This window comes from Crotalus tigris, unplaced genomic scaffold, assembly GCF_016545835.1.
Source record: "Crotalus tigris isolate CLP2741 ecotype Arizona unplaced genomic scaffold, ASM1654583v1 scf7180000023581.319791, whole genome shotgun sequence".
NCBI lineage: Eukaryota > Metazoa > Chordata > Lepidosauria > Squamata > Viperidae > Crotalus > Crotalus tigris.
In genome coordinates, this window is record NW_024100056.1 from 190,853 (window position 1) to 207,949 (window position 17,097).

A 17,097-nucleotide genomic window follows, 5' to 3' on the forward strand; every position below is an offset into this window, starting at 1 on the left:
CATGCTAAGAAGGAATGTTGGGCCCACCATTCTATCTTCCAGCATGCCTACTGAACTCCAGGTCCAGTTGGGCATCTGTAGAAGACAGAACTGACCTGAAAATGAGTAGCCTCAGTGTTCAACTTTTGGAGGGCACAGAATATCCAGTTCATGATCTATCTGTCTTCTGTCTGTCATATACACACAAATATGTCTTTGTAAGTATTGTGGACCAAAACACTATGTCCATATGAAGTGCTGGAAAAGGAAGATAAATGTATATTTTAGAGAAATCAGTGTAAAGGTCTGTTACTGTATGTGGTTGTTTTATTACAGTAGCATTTTTTTAAATGGTTTTGCTGCAATTCTGAAAATCCTGGATTTTAGTGAAATGAAAACATGATACATTCACCCCTCAAGTAATTGTCTTGACAGAAGAGATTTGCATGAAATGATATATGAAGAAAAATGTTGGCTGTTCTCCGAGCTGGGTTTGTGGTTGCCAATATTTCTTTACTAGGTAATATCATCAATGTAGTTTGGAAGTTCTGTGATATATTTGTATTAGATAATCCTTTGAGCTCAGTCCAGAAAACACAATCTGAAAATAAGTCCCTCTGTTGGGATGTGAAATTGGGCAATGCATTTGTTTGCAGTAGGAGCACACACTCTACTTGCCTCTGCTTTCACCTTATAGAGCAGGGATGTCCAATATTGGCAACTTAAAGACTTGTGGACTTCAACTCCCAGAATTCCCCAACCAGAATGGGAATTGAAGTCTACAAGTCATAAAGTTGCCAACATTGGACACCCTTCTTCTAGAGCAGGGCTTTTCAACCGTATCACCCATTGTACCACTTTTAGGATATGGCAGGGGTAGGCAACCCAAAATACTCAAAGAGCCACTTGGACCCGTTTCCCACTGAAAACAAAACACAGGGAGCCGCAAAACCCTTTGGATATCTCAAATGAAGATAAGACTGCATATATCCATATATATATGGATATATGCAGTCTTATCTTCATTTGAGATGTCAAAAGGATCTCTCTCTCTCTCCCCCTCTCCCCCTCCCTCTTTCTGCCCTTGGTCTGCTAGTCTTCTTCCCCCTGTGTGTGTGTGAGAGAGAGAGGGGAGGGCACTTGCGCTTCCCCCCTTTCTCTCTTTCCTCTCCCTCTTTCTTCTCTCCCTTTCTTTCCTCTCCCTCCCTTTCTCTTTCCTCTTTCTTCTCCTTTTCTCTTTACTCTTTCTCCCTCTTTCTATTTACTCTCTCCCCTTCCTCTCCCTTTCCCTTTCTTTCCTTCCTCTTTCTCCCTTTCTTTCCTTTCTCCCTTTCTCTCCTCTTTCCTTTCTTTCCTCTCTCTCCTTTTTCTTTTCTCTCTTTCCCCCTTTCTATGTCTTTCCCCCCTCTCCCTCCCCTTCTTTCATCTCCCTTTCTTTTCTTTCTCCCTCTTTCCTTTCCCTTTCTTTTCTTCCTCTTTCCCCCTTTCTATTTCTTTCCTCTCCTCCTCTCCCTTTCTTTCATCTCCCTTTCTCTCTCTCCCTTTCTTTCCTCTTTCCTCTCTCCCCTCCCTTTCTTTCCTCTCCCTTTCTTTTCTTTCTTCTTTTCCTTTCTCCCTTTCTTTCCTGTCTCCCTTTCTATTTCTTTCCTCTCCCTCACCTTCTTTCATCTCCCTTTCTCTTTTCTCTTTCTCCCTTCCTTTCCTCTTTCCTCTCTCTCCCCCTCCCCCTTTCTCTTTCCTTTCCCTTTCTCTTTTCTTCCTTTCTTTCTTTCCTTTCTCCCTTTCTATTTCTTTCCTCTCTCCCCCCTCTCCCTTTCTTTCATCTCCCTTTCTCTTTCTCGCTTTCTTTCTTTCCTCTTTCCTTTCTTTCCTCTCTCCCCCTCCCTCTTTCTCTTTCCCCTCCCTTTCCTCTCTCCCTTTCCTCTACCTCCCTTTCTCTTTCCTGTTTCTTCTCCCTTTCTCTTTCCTCTCTTTCTCCCTTTTTCCTCTTTCCTCTCTCCCCCTTTCCTCTCCCTCTCCCTTTCTTCCTTTCTCTCCTTTCCTTTTTCTTTCCTTTCCTCTTTCCTTTCCTCTCCCCCTCTCCCTTTCTCTCCTCTTTCCTTTCCTCTTTCTCCCTTTCCTCCCTTTCTCCCTCTTTCTCTTTCCTCTCTCTCCCCCTCTCCCTTTCTTTCATCTCCCTTTCTTTCTTCCTCTTTCTCTTTCTTTCCTTTCTCCCTTTCCTCTTTCTCTTTCCTCTCTCTCCCCCTCTCACTTCCTCTTTTCTCTCTCCCCCCTCCCTTTCATCTCCCTTTCTCTTTCTCCCTCTTTCTCTTTCTTTCCTTTCTCTCCCCTCTCCCTCTCTCTTTCCTCTCCCTTTCTCTTTGTTCCTCTTTCCTCTTTCTCTTTCTTTCCTCCCTCTTTCCTCTCTCTCTCTCTCCCTCTCTTTTTCTCTTCACCTCCCCCCCTTTACTAACAGAACCAGTTCACCTACCAAAACGTTTAACTTCCTCCTTTAGAGATGGGCAATGTGGATTCACCACATTCTGACCAAGAGAAATGCCAGCACCTCTCATCAATTCTGCTGCAGGGACAGCAAACGCTGTATGTTAGCAATATCTGGAGAGCTACAGTTCATCCGCACCTTCCTGAAAGGCTGTTCCATCCGTTGCAATCTCACGCTTTGAAAGGCCCCTCCCCCTCCTCCGCTTCAAGCCGACTGCATCCAGCAGGGAGCCTCAGTAGCCGGCGCGGAAGAGAGCAGGGGAGGAAAAAAGACAGACCATCTCCTCGCAGCTCACTTCCAATCCCAAAGTGGTGAATCCTGCTTGGGATTTGGGACTGAGAGGGGGGAAATCCTGGCTCCTAAGTTGCAGGGACTTCCAACCACAGAGCTTGCTCGGCTCTGTTCCCAGCCAGCGCCACGCGTGCGCAAAACAACAGCAACAAAATACTGCGATCGAGACTTACCCGCCTGCCTGGCTCCCGGACCTCGGACCTCGGTAGCAAGCCATTTGAAGCAAGCAGCCTCGTTCGCAGAGAGGAGAGGAGAGAGTGAGGGCGGATGAGCTGAGTTTGTGGCAGGGATAACAAGGGTTCGGGAGAAGCTAGCACGAAAGTTCCGTGTCTTTTGACTTAGCTCGCCTTGTCCCCCACTGGTTCTTTGCCCGAACAAGTCACCCTCTCTCTTTCTCTCTCTTTCCTCTGCCCCCCCTCTCTCCAGATGAGGAGAGAGAGAGAGAGAAAGCAAGGCAGACGGCGCCAAAGGGGCAGGGAGGGGACGGAGGCAGGAGGTGGTAAAAGTCGCTGAAAGGTGCCCGGGACCCCACGGACCAGCCCTGGGAGATGCATGGTGAGCTCGGCTGCCTAGGGAACGGCCTGGGGACAGCCAGGAAGTGATGCCCCCCTGCTGCAGCCTGCCTGGCCCAGGGAGACATATGGCCAGTGAGTGGCCCAGGGACGGCACAGGAAGCAATGTCCCCCTGCCACCCAGCCCGGCCTGGGGAGACGCAGCCACCGCCCCAGCCAGGACTGCCACCTGGCCTGGGCAGACACGTGGCCGGCTCGACGGCCCAGGAAGTGATGTTCCTGCCGCCCCAGCCGGGACTGAAGCCTGGGGGGGGGGCAGCAGGAGGAAGGAGGGGGAGGGGGAGGGGGAGGAGGAGGCTCCAGAGCCGCAGGAGATTGCTCAAAGAGCCGCATGCGGCTCCGGAGCCGCAGGTTGCCGACCCGTGGGATATGGTAACATCCGAGTACCACCAGTCGCCTAGCAAGGTCTCAAAAACTTGATGACCCCCCCCAAAAAAGTGATAAAGTACAGGTAGTACTCGACTTACAACAGTTCACTTAGTGACTGTTTGAAGTTACAATGGCACTGAAAAAAGTGCCCCCCAAGGCACAGCCGAACAAGACACCTGCCTGTGGTGCTCTTCTGTCCGAGGTTTTCATTGTTGTGAGCATTTCTGTTGAGGATTGGCAGCAGGGGTGGGGTGAGTTGTTTTTTATTCCACCCATCTGCTGGGGGGTTGCAGCAAGTTTTGGTCACTTCACAAGACCCTGGGATACTGTGACCGTCATAAATATGAATCAGTTGCCAAGCATCTGAATGTAAATCACAAGACCCTGGAGATGCTGCAACATTCCAGCTGATCCTGGTGCTTCTTCTGGGCTCAGCAGAAGCACCAAGATTAGCGCCAAGCTCCAGCTGGAGCCTGGCGCTGATCCTGGCGCTTCCTGGAGCCCTGACAGCCCTGCAGCTCCAGCCATCTCTCACTCAGGCTTGTGCGGTGCTGCCACCGGTTCAGCTCATTTCCCTTCCCCCGCTACCACTTTTCTAGGATGGTCGCGTACCACCTGCCAGGTACCAATGTACCACAGGTGGTACCCATACCACTGGTTGAAAAGCCCTGTTTTAGAGAGCTTAGGATTCCTATCTTGATTTGCTGCCTTTCTGGATATTAAGATCAACAAGAAAGGTCTCGAAAAGATAATTTCATTTCTCCCTTGTGAGTTGCATTCAGTTAATAAACAGTAATACTGGTTTTGCTCAAGACATTCCTCTTTTACCAGACCTTTTCACTTTGAATTAGTTAACAGATAATGTTAGCTGTTGTTTTTCCACAGCAACTGTTAGCCATCTTGATTGTCCTTTGGGCAGAAAGACAGAGTGCACCTATTTATTACATAGAATCAGCTGTATATCTACATCCATTGGGTAAACTTTCAAACTCTCAGTACTCAGGATTAAATGTTAATTTCCTGGAATAAGATGAAAGAGAAGTAGACTGATTTATCTCCATATGATAATCATACACTAGATCAAAATCTATGGAATAATTCAATGGTTTTATAAAGGTAAAAATCATGAAAAAACAGTGTGATTTAAGTACCTTGAAGGCTAAAGAAATTTTCTTTAATTTTCTCTTTGGGGTACATACTGCCACAATGCAATACCATCGCAATATTGGGGAATGTGAGTCCAATATTCTTAATTTTGGTAGAAAGGAAAGCATGATAATCCATTCTGATTTAGGATTAAATATTGAGATTTCAGCAGTTATTCCTCTGCAGAGAAAGAGATGGCTATATTTTTAACTGACAATGATTTATTTATCTTTGTATTTATACTGTATGTTGTTATATTGGAACACACTTCTTTCTTTTCCCCAAGATTGGGAAACATATTAATTGGGGTGGGTGTACCCCTTATGCAGGCATGTTGCATAGCTTTGATATAACAAAGTAGCTCTCAGAGGACACTGCTCTTTGTTGACAAAGAATCAAGGCAGAGTCAATTTTCCTTAATTGTTCAATTTGCCTTGCAAATCATAGTTTCTGCACATTCACAGAATAGAATATGAATTTACATTCACTGTGAGTGATGTGTCTAATCTGAACCATTGAATAGATGTTGGACATTTCTCAGAGGCATATCAAATAGGCACTTCACTCAAATCTCTATGATTACAAAGTGTCATTTATATGCTTGAATACAGTATTAATATTTAAGCTACTGGATAGGCAAACTGGAGAACCAAAAATACTCAGTATTTTGTTATCTGCTAAGTATATATTCAGTTTTACATTGTGGACAGTATTCTGTGAATTCTCTTTATCCAACGAAATTTGTTGCTAAATAAAGTGATGTTTCACAACTATTTATCTGAAGGCAAGTTAACATCAGTTAGCAATAGCTTAAAATGCAATTATCAAAGCTTTTTATTCAAGGTTAAGCTTACTGACAATGCTACTAATCTCATGTTTATCCTGAGATTTTGCAAATGAGTTGATATAAAGGGTTGAAAGAAACACATACCTGGGATTTTTGTATTCGTTAATTATTTCAAATTCTTCAGCTGGGAGATTTAGCTTAGGCTGTCAAAGGGAAACAAATGAATATTCTTAGAGTTATTTATATTCTTCTGATCTGACTGCTTTGCTACTGTATCACTTATGTCAGGAATGATCTAAATATATCTAACTATGTAAGATTTTAAAGAAAAGCAGGGCCAACTCAGTGACCCGATAATGAACACTATCACAAGGCACACTATCTGTGGGACCATATGCCACTAGAATGTGTGATAGTGCATACAGTAAGAGGTACAAATAATAAACACTGATTTATCATTAAAAAGAAGAAACTTTCCCTTCCATATCCAGACAAAGTGGATCAGAAATGGGCAACATTTTTTATGGCCCTGAGAATACCTCAAGATCCTGAAATTCATTGGTAAATGACTATTTTGAGCAGCAATATTTTCATTGATTTTGAAGAAATTGAGTGCTAACCTTCTCCATCTTTACATCCTCCCTTAGAGAAGAGGAAAATAAATGATAGCATTTGTCCAGTGAAGTCAGTAATTACCACCATATCTCCTATGGACATTTCTTTAAAAGAAAACACTTGTAAAAAATTTACAAATGTAGATGGTGCTGATAAAGATAAATGCAGTTCAGGGCTCTGTATGTTTCAGTGAAGAATGAATTGTGTAGCCAGTATAGTAAAGCCCTGGAATGATGTCCAAACAATATTGACAGACTTATTTCCTATTTACAAATTCAGAATGGAGCTTAAAGGACCTTGGAGGTCTTCTAGTCCAACCTCATAGTCCTTCCTTTCTTTACACTATCCATACCTACCCAGTTCCTGCAACCATTCTTCATATATTTTAGTCTCCAGGCCTTAATCATCTTAGTTGTTTTTCTCTGCCCTTTTTCAAACTCTCAACATCTTTTTTGTAATGTGGTGATCAAAATTGGATGCAGTATTCCAGTTGTGGTCTTACTAAGGCTTTATAAAGCGGTATTAATACTTCACGTGATTTTGATTCTATGCCTCTATACAATCAAGAATTGTATTAGCTTTTTTGGCTGCTGCCACACACTGCTGACTCATGTTTAAGTGATCGTCCACTAGGATTCCACAGTCCCTCTCAAAGTTACTGTTTTTGAGTATAATCTGTATTTGTACCTTTGTTTTTTCCGGTCTAAGTGTAAAATCACCACATTAAATTTCATGTTGTTGGATAGGGCCTATTTTTCAAGTTTGTCAAGATCCTTTTGGATCCTAACCTTGTCTTCTGGGATGTTGGCTATTCTTGCCAGTTTAGTGTTATCTGCAAATTTGATGAGTCATTTATGAAGATATTGAAGAGTACTGGGCCTAAGATGGAGCCTTGTGGTACTCCATTGCTTACTTCCCTCCATTAGATATAGCACCATTAAGCACTACTCATTGAGTACAGTTTGTCAGCCAGTTACAAATCCATCTGGTGTGATACTGTCTATCCCACATTTTTCTAACTTACCAAGAAGTAGATTGTGGTCTATTTTGTCAAATGCCTTACTATGTCCACAGCATTTCACTGGTCTACTAATTTAACCACTTTGTCAAAGAATGAAATAAGATTGGTCTGGCATGATCTGTTTTTAACCAAACCCATGCTGGCTTCTAGTTATAACTTAATTTGTTTCTAGATGTTTGTAGATCTGGTTTTTTATTATCTTTCTCAGTATCTTTCCAGGTCACATTTCCAGAAAAATGTCAGCCAAATTTTATCTTTCCAGTAAAATTTACATTTTACTATAGCACTGTAATATCTTCACAAAATCTATAACCCTAACCCTAACCCTAACCTTTGGCTCCATTATGTTGTCCTCATCTTGACCCCAGCCCATGAAAGATTCAATATTAACTCATCATTAAACATAAAGTCATGCTTTCTCCTTATGCCCTCACATTAGAGCTACAAAATGTATACAATGCGTAACATTTTGCTACCCATTAATGTGGAGTTGAGATCAGATGATCCAAGGTATTAATTTGATTGTTGGGAAGCACAGAGAGGACTCTTTCCTCAAGATATATATGTATGTAAGTCAGTATACATGCATTTATTTATTATACATACCAGAGTCCTTTCTTTCCCTGTCTAGTTTTCCCTATAGATCTTTTATTTCCAGGATTCCTTTCATACCATTACACTCCTTCTCTTTTTTTGACATCAACAATGTCAAAAATAGAGAATGGATTACTATTATTTGGGGAGGAGGGAAAAGACAAAGAATAGGATGTTTGTGCTAATCCACCGAACAGCTGTCATGCTTGATTCAGCCTAATGACTATATAGAGTTAGGTTTCCTATGCTCTCAGGGCCTTATTTTGGAATTTGCTTACTCAGCAGTAAATGCCTGTATATGACTTGGCTAATTTAAATGCTTTATTGCGACCAAAATCAAAGCCAGTTATGAAAAGAGATCTGCCTACTGTACTAAACAGCAGTCGGAGCTCATATATCTGGCAGTCAGTAGTCAGATGATTTCCTCACCCACCTGTTCCTGTGCATGGATAGTTGGCTATTTCTTTCACATTCCCTTTATCCTTAGTTGCAGCAGCCCTTCTCTTCTTTATTGCAATGTGCAGAGATTAATACCAGAAGCTGAACTGAGCTTTTACTGTTCACTTGCCAGTTTGCCTCTATTTTTAAATTTCAACCATTCCTTGGTTCCCCATTAGGGAGACAATTGCCTAACAGTTACCCCGTTTTGTTTATCCTGCTCTACAGAACTAACTAGTTGCACAATTATAGCAAAGTTTGCCTTCCTCTTCTCTGGTGCTATTTCTGCTCTCGTGCCTGTAATGTATTAATTGTTGTCAGTTAAGAGCCAGACTTGCTGTCTACATGCTAATTATCTTGTGTTAAAGCAGGAACTAATATTTTAATCCTATTGGCTGCCACCTAGTTGTTGAGTGTATAAATAAGGGTGGAGCTGCAGTTATCCTGGCTTCTGTTTTAAACCTGCAATAAAGAGCTGTTTGTTCACCTACTGCCTCCTCAATGCCTCACCGAACACCAAACATAACAGCGCCTTCCCATGTAACTTTTTTTAAAAAACATATTTTACCTTAGGATGCTCAACTGGGATCTGACAGGGAGGGGGGAGAGGAACATAAAGGTCAGCCAAGAGAAAATAGCAAGAATCCTGAAGTTAGATTGACCGTATTTCTGCTGCAGGACCTTGATTGATGGACTATGCTGAAAAGGAACTGCAGCAAAGCCAGAAGAGAAAAACAGCAATCTTATCTATAATTAATTGACACAAAATAATACTGTTTAGCAGTGATTTTAAGCACATGCAACAGAGGTAAGACAGGGACTGTAAAAGAGTGATAGCATATTTTATGCCAACATAGTTTTGTGCTGAGTCAAGGCTGGGTAGTAGCATTTTAACTTGGTAGTGGGGGAAATCCTTAGTAGTAATGTCCATCCATTTGACTTTTTTCCTTCTTTATATATTACTTAATGGCCATTCTAGAGATCTTTCAGATCCTCTCAAAATCTGCTCAGGTCTGTCTTACCATCTTTTGCAGAAAAAATTGAGTGTATAGGATGCTGCTGGGGGGAAAAATGAGAAAAAGGACCAAAGTGACACCATGTCTGTCTGTGGATGAATAGTCACTATATTGGATTGGTATTTTGAATTTTTGATTTTAAGTTTCAGTACATTATGTTGATAGTAGCTAAGATGGTATAAATATTTATATTCTCTATTATGTATTCTGGCACATATTTTCTTAGGAAAAATGTCAATGCACAAGCTAGACATGAGGTAACATACAGTATTCTCCTCTTAGTAATGTACTATGAATACATAGCATAAAACCACTAGAGCTAGCTGCATTACCACAGCTGCAAAGAAAGTATTCTGAAATAACAATGAGCTAGTTACCATCATCTTCTTGCCCTGGGGAAGGCCAGTTTGGTTAAGTGAGCCAAACTTTTTTGTTCTCCAGCCAATTTCTCCTACAAACCAATGCCTGTGCATCCATGGAGGAGGATTACTTGGTGCAGGTCTCCACAAATACTTGGCATCACTAGTGCCCTCCACAGGTGAAGATTTTGATCCTATGTAATGGCAATAATCCAGTACCTTTGGTTGGTAATTACCTGTGCCATCCGGACCTTGAGAATAAAAAATATATAATTATATGGAATGCAAAAGTACTAAAGTTTATTTCATGCTACCTATACACAAGAATCTGAACTACTAACAGTCAAGGTAAATTGGCACCAGATAAGAGTCAATGGACTTTGGGGGGGGGTTGGACTTAGGTCTTCTATGGGACATAAAGATTCCAAACTGATGATCTGTTTGACCCCAACCTCAGGCTCAGCATGGTCATCTCCTATATTAAGGAATTTGGAACTGATAACAAAAAAGTTTGTCTACCATGAGCCTCCCCAACTCATCCAAAAATTTAATAATACAAATAGTTGTCAATAAGAAACACAAAAAAAGTCTGAATAGTGGATATGGCAGTATCTGGAGGTAGCATGATAGAAGAGAAAGAACTGGAAAAGGTAACAAAATACAAAGACCTGCAACTGTGGCAAAGGAAAAAAAGTAACAAAATACAAAGACCTGCAATTGTGGCAAAGGAAAGTATAGATAGTACTTTCCTTGATTGCAATTCCAAATCAAGTTCCTCTCCATTATTTGTACTCTACAACAGGGGTCCCCAACCTGTGGGTCTTGGCCCAGCTATTGGCCACTGGCCATGATGGCTGGCCAGTGTGTGTGTGTGTGTGTGTGTGTGTGTGTGTGTGTGTGTGTGTGTGTACAGCCCAACTCACGCGAGCGTTGCCACAAGCATAACAGGTGTTCACGGCCCCACTTGTGTGAGCATTGCCATGAGCATTGCAGGCATTCGCGGCCCCACTTGCAGAAACATTATTACAGAAGTTTGTGACCCCATTTGTGCAAGTATCATCATGAGTGTTGCAGGTGTTTGCGGCCTAACTCATGCGAGTGTCACCATGGGCATTTGCGGGCCCACTTGTGAGAGTGTTTGTGACCCCACTTGTGAGCATCACGGATGTTTGTGGCCTCACTCACATGAGCAGCCCCACTCATGTGAGTGTTTGTGGCCCCACTTGCATGAGCATCACTGTGAGCATTGCGGGCGTTTGCTCATGAGAGCGTTGTCACTAGGGTTTGCAGCCCCACTTGTGCGAGCATCATCACAGGTGTTCACAGCCCCACACGGACAAGCGCTCACAGCCTTACATGAGCAATGGGTATTTTGCGTGTGCACATGAATGTGTATGCTTTCACACACCCCCACACAAAACTATTCCTTCTTTCCCCTTCCTTTGGGCTGCCAACCCCGAAAGGTTGGGGAACTCTGCTCTATAAGATGGGAGATTAGGTTCCTGTGCTAAGCACAGCTAAACTTCTGGATTCTTCTACAGCTCACAGTTCATCTCTATATGCAATCAACTTGGTTTTTTAATATTATTCTGAACTAAAATTAATATATCATAGCTAGGGATGGGAAATTTTGGCCTAACGCATTCCATTATTTTGTATTCAGTCCTGGCATTTCAAGGAACTTCACCAATGCAGTAGGAATGAATTCTATGGTGCACGAGCAGCAGAATTGTGGTGTCATGGAAGGGCACACATTATCAGTTATTTCATTTCTTGTTGGTGTGTTTTTATAGTCAGGCAGAAAGGAGGGATTTGTGTGATTAATTATTTTTTTTTTGCCTTATATGATTAGTTTTATATACCATGTATCTTGATCTGATTTGATCTGAAGTTTGGGGCAGTCCAGTCTCAGTAGCAGGAATTCTTGAAGCCAGCAAATACTCCAAACATCTTTTAATATGTTGCCCAAGACCATTGTTTCATCTTTCCTGCTTTAAAGTTATGGGCCCTAATGAAAGATGCAAGTATTTGCTTTCTCATGCTGTTTTCTCTAAGGATTTCTGTTGGTCATAGCCAGAGTTTCAGCATTTATCAGTATCCCATCACTCTTTTTCTAGCAATAACAATAAGATTATGATTAATGTGATGTATAGTTGACATTTTTGTAGGGATATGCATCTATCTATCTATCTATCTATCTATCTATCTATCTATCTATCTATCTATCTATCGCAATAAAAATAGGCAACTACCTGTCTAGTGCTATCATCCAGATGATCACTGGAAGACAGAATACACTGGAATACATAAAACTCTGATCCTTTGCTGACAAGTAGTTTTTGTCCAGATTTTTACAACCCAGATAAGCTAGCCTATTTGTAGTTTCTCAGGTATTCTTGGCTGGCTGTTGTCTGAAAATTGGACAAGATTTGAGACTAATTTCTTTCTTTTGATGACAAATATAAGAGATTAGCCTCACATCTAAAGCTGGAATTTGAGTAATACTTTTAATTTTAATTTTATGTCAACAGAAGTAGGAGTTTTTCCAAATTTGTTTTAAATAAGCTACAGTGGGAGAAATTATGAAAGCATTTGAGATGAACTATTGAATGGAGTTATAGACTGTAGAACTGAATTTTGAAGCATAATATTCTCATATCTGAGAGGCATAGCACAAGTTGACAGGATGCTAACATCAGCATTTTTAGTGGCCACAAAGGATGCTGGAATGCTGTATAAATGCTTGAGAAAATGCAGAAGTGAAGATGTATCATTTGGGAACCCAGAAAAATTGGAGAATAGAAATCTGAAAGGGGAAATGGATTTTTCATTCCATGGATGAGAATAATACACTGCACTATAACTCACTGATTAAATATATTAAGGTGACCAACCGTCCTCCTTTTGTGAGGACAGTCCTCCTTTTGTGAGTTCTATCCTCCCTCAAAAAGTGTCCTTCTAAATGTCCTCTTTTTCTATATTTGAAGACTAATCTGCAGGGCTTTTTTTTCCTCATAGAATGCTCAGAAGGCATTCCGCAACCTTTTTTGATGGTTTTTTTCAACTTTTGCATGAGTTGTGCTACTCCCCCTATTGGCTTTCGAAAGCCAATAGGAATTGCTGCTGAGCGAGCCAAAACTCCCGGGCGGCAAACTTTGCATGTGCAAGTTGCAGGAACTTTGCACCCCTCACTGCTACCCAACTACAACATCTCCTACTTAGTTCCGAAGATAGCTGGAGGAGACTGGAGCAGTAAGTTTCTCTTGATCTTCCCTGTTCGGTTCTACATGGGGATGCGCAGGGTGGACAGTGGTGCTGGGGGCGGCTGGGGGGGGTGGCTGCAGGGCCGGAGCTGGCATGGCTGGTGCTTTGCCTTTGTGAGCCGTGGGACCGGCTCTACGGGGATGTGCAGGGTGGGCGGTGGTGCTGGGAGGTGGCTGGGGGGGGCAGCTACAGGGCCAGAGCTGGTGCAGCTGGTGCTTTGCCTTTGCAAGCCACGGGGCCAGCTCTACGGGGATGTGCAGGGTGGGGGGGTGGCTGGGGGGGTGGCTGCAGGGCCGGAGCCGGCATGGCTAGTGTTTTGCCTTTGTGAGCCATGGGGCCGGCTCTATGAGGATGCGCAGGGTGGGCAGAGTTGCTGGGGGGCGGCTGGGGGGGGGCAGCTGCAGGACCAGAGCCGGCGTGGCTGGTGCTTTGCCTTTGTGAGCCATGGGGCCAGTTCTACAGGGATGCGCAGGGTGGGCGGTGGTGCTGGGGGGCAGCTGGGGGGTGGCTGCAGGGCCGGAGCCAGCTTGGCTGGTGCTTTGCGAGCCGTGGGGCCGGCTCTACGGGCATGCGCAGGGTGGGTGGTGGTGCTGGGGGATGGCTTTGGGGTGGCTGCAGGGCCAGAGCTGGCGCAGCTAGTGCCTTGCCTTTACGAGCCGTGGGGCCAGCTCTACAGGGATGTGCAGGGTGGGCAGTGGTGCTGGGGGCGGCTGGGGGGGTGGCTGCAGGGCCGGAGCTGGCACGGCTGGTGCTTTGCCTTTGTGAGCCGCGGGGCCAGCTCTACGGGGATGCGTAGGGTGGGCGGTGGTGCTGGGGGGTGGCTGGGGGGGCAGCTGCAGGGCCCGAGCCGGCACAGCCAGTGCTTTGCCTTTGCAAGCCATGGGGCCAGCTCTACGGGGATGTGCAGGGTGGGGGGTGGCTGGGGGGATGGCTGCAGGGCCGGAGCCAGCATGGCTGGTGCTTTGCCTTTGTGAGCCGCGGGGCCAGCTCTACAGGGATAAGCAGGGTGGGCGGTGGTGCTGGGGGGCAGCTGGGGGGCGGCTGCAGGGCCAGAGCCAGCTTGGCTGGTGCTTTGCGAGCCGTGGGGCCGGCTCTACGGGCATGCGCAGGGTGGGTGGTGGTGCTGGGGGATGGCTGTGGGGTGGCTGCAGGGCCAGAGCCGGCGCAGCTGGTGCTTTGCCTTTATGAGCCATGGGGCCAGCTCTACAGGGATGCGCAGGATGGCAGTGGTGCTGGGGGCGGCTGGGGGGGTGGCTGCAGGGCCGGAGCTGGCATGGCTGGTGCTTTGCCTTTGTGAGTCGTGGGGCCGGCTTTACGGGGATGTGTTAGGGTGGGCGGTGGTGCTGGGGGGCGGCTGGGGGGGCAGCTGCAGGGCCAGAGCCGGCACAGCCAGTGCTTTGCCTTTGCAAGCCACGAGGCCAGCTCTACGGGGATGTGCAGTGTGGGGGATGGCTGGGGGGACGGCTGCAGGGCCGGAGCCGGGATGGCTGGTGCTTTGCCTTTGTGAGTCGTGGGGCCGGCTCTACGGGGATGCGCAGGGTGGGCAGAGTTGCTGGGGGGTGGCTGGGCGGGGCGGCTGCAGGGCTGGAGCCAGCGTGGCTGGTGCTTTGCCTTTGCGAGCCGCGGGGCCAGCTCTACAGTGATGCGCAGGGTGGGCAGTGGTGCTGGGGGGCGGCTGGGGGGCCACTGCAGGGCCGGAGCCAGCTTGACTGGTAATTTGCGAGCCGCGGGCCAGCTCTCCACGGCAGGGCAGCGGTGCTGGCGGGGCGGCTATGGGCGGGGGCACGGCAGGCAGTTGACCTTCCATGGGCTGAACCAGCTGGTGGTCTATGCAGTGCTTACCTGCGCTGCCACCACCTCGCCCTGCGCACCTACATGACTGTTCTGGAGCGCCTGGCTCACAACACCTGCCTCCACCGCCCACCCCCCGCGCAGTCCAGCCGTGTAGATTTTTGGACAAGTAAGAAATCGAGATTGAATGTTGATACTCTAGCTGCAGCATTTGCCGTAAAATTCAATATGAAGGATATTTGTTGTTCAGATATTTCCAATATATTGTTAGAAGATGATACATTGACAAAAAATATTCATTCAATGGAAAAGTATTCATTTAAATAATTAATAGGCATGTAAGCATAATTACAATATAAAATGTTATTGTTACAAATGTTTTTATTATGCATTTATCATATTATAGTGTATTCTGTATTATTGTTGCAATAAATACAATGTTTTATTTATAATATTTTTTTCTTCAATTTATTTGTGTCCTCCTTTTCGTTGTAAAAAAGTTGGTCACCTTAAATATATTATTTATACATCCTATGTATAGGATACAGGATACTTCACTTAAATCATAGGTGAAAATAGTAAGTGAAGGGACAATGGGGAACAAGGTGCAATGTTTAAACATCAAAAGATTTTCTTTTAAATATATTTGAGAATTGAAACAAGACAAATATCTGAAAAAAGGAATTTTCATTATACTGAAATAAAAAGCAACAACAGTTATAGAAACAAATATATGCTTGCAGATACTAATTGTCTCTGTTTGGTAGAGCAGCTTCCCTTACTACAACCACAGAGTCAAGATTTGGACCTTGCAAAAGGAAAATAAACAAAAGATGGCATAATAAAGAGGTATCCTGTCCCCCTCACTCTATCCAGAATGACAGAATACTATACCTTCAGCAATTTTTAAAAGGAAATAACAGCTGTTTGGCATAAGAATAACAGCATGCAAGGATTTCATCCATCCTTACAAAAAAAGGTCTAAATGGCAAATGTTTTCTCATAATTTAATTTTTAGGTCCAAAACTTCAAAACATTTTCATTGTTTGGAATTTACAGAGCATGTCTTATAATTCTTGTCATTCCAATTTGCTGCTTTTATTTTGCCAGTACTGCTTTTTAGAAAAATCTTATTTAGTTTATCGCTACAGCAGCATGACATTGTTTTGAAAATATTCTCCATATGCATTTGCTGTTGCTTCTGAACATCTTCACAACTTTTACCCTTACTATATTAGAGTGTCCCTACCACCACAAAATATTTCATATCTTCATGTCATACTGCATCTTTCCCAAAGCTCTGGTAATATATCTAGGCTCCATCTTGCATGTATACGTTCATAACCATTAAAAGGAATCTAGTGTGCAATCAGAAGAGCTGCTGAGACATGGCTCTAGATGTAATTCCTCTCCCATTTCATCAGGTTCTGTAATTTTCATGTCTTCATCCTCTTTTAGTGTATAATTAGTAAACAGATACTAACAGAGTATGATGTAGTTGTGTTATGTAACTCCATACATGAGGCTTCAACTCAACATCACATTTCTTTCTCTGAGCCATCTGTTTAATGAATGCTATTGTTTCGATCTACTTAGAATTAATATTTTTAAGCCAGCAATGGAGTGGAAATGATTACCTGTATATATTATTCTTTTCCCTTTATCTGTTAGTGGGGAGGCAGAAAACAAAGGGTCTCTTTTTGCCATGTCCCCAGCAGCCTGGCCACAGACTTCAAGGTCACCACTCTGAGTTCTTGGCAGGCTCACCCTTGTTCTCAGTAGGGCAGCAGCTGCTGCCTCCACCTGCCTCACTAGACAGTGCAGACTGGAAGCCAAGCCGCTGTGGCAGAAACTGGCTCTTAGGTGGCATGTTCTACATTATGACATGCTGTCCTTGTGAGCCAATAGTAGTCCTTTATTGGCTTCCTCTAACTGCACAGCAAAGGATCTAAACTCTAGAGCACTTCCATTACTTCTGCTTTTGGAGCTTGTCCATTTCTTCTAAAGCTATCATATTAATTGGTGGTGAAATAACTGTAATGAAAAGAGGCCTCCAAGTTTGTTCATTCCAACAGTGACTCTGAAAGTATCAACAAGAAAATGTGATATTTTGTATTTATCTCCTTTATAAGATTTTTATCTTGTTTTTATCAGCCATGGATTAAAATAATTTTCAGCACACTGTATTGAGTTTTGATGTGGGTTGAGTGGTTTTTACCTATTGTTTGTTCGATAATCCAGCTATCGGAATAATATCTTAGTACAATATGTGAATTCAGCCATTACTTGTTATTCCAGTGTCAGAAAAGGCTTCTGTTCTTCAACATTACACAGGATTTTTACCTGTATGGCAACTTTTACCCACCATGGGAC

At 44.0% G+C, this 17,097-nt stretch overlaps 1 protein-coding gene across 1 annotated transcript; it reads right to left on the minus strand.

The window, feature by feature from the left end:
- Window positions 1–4,568: 4,568 nt before the first annotated feature.
- On the minus strand, window positions 4,569–16,510 carry CUNH4orf45 (chromosome unknown C4orf45 homolog). The gene is made up of 4 exons (XM_039319371.1): window positions 16,362–16,510; window positions 9,688–9,920; window positions 5,771–5,829; window positions 4,569–4,713 (listed from the first exon to the last, which is right to left on the minus strand). Exons 1-4 carry the CDS (start codon window positions 16,429–16,431, stop codon window positions 4,686–4,688), a joined length of 390 nt encoding a protein of 129 aa, XP_039175305.1. The 5' UTR covers window positions 16,432–16,510; the 3' UTR covers window positions 4,569–4,685.
- Window positions 16,511–17,097: the final 587 nt, after the last annotated feature.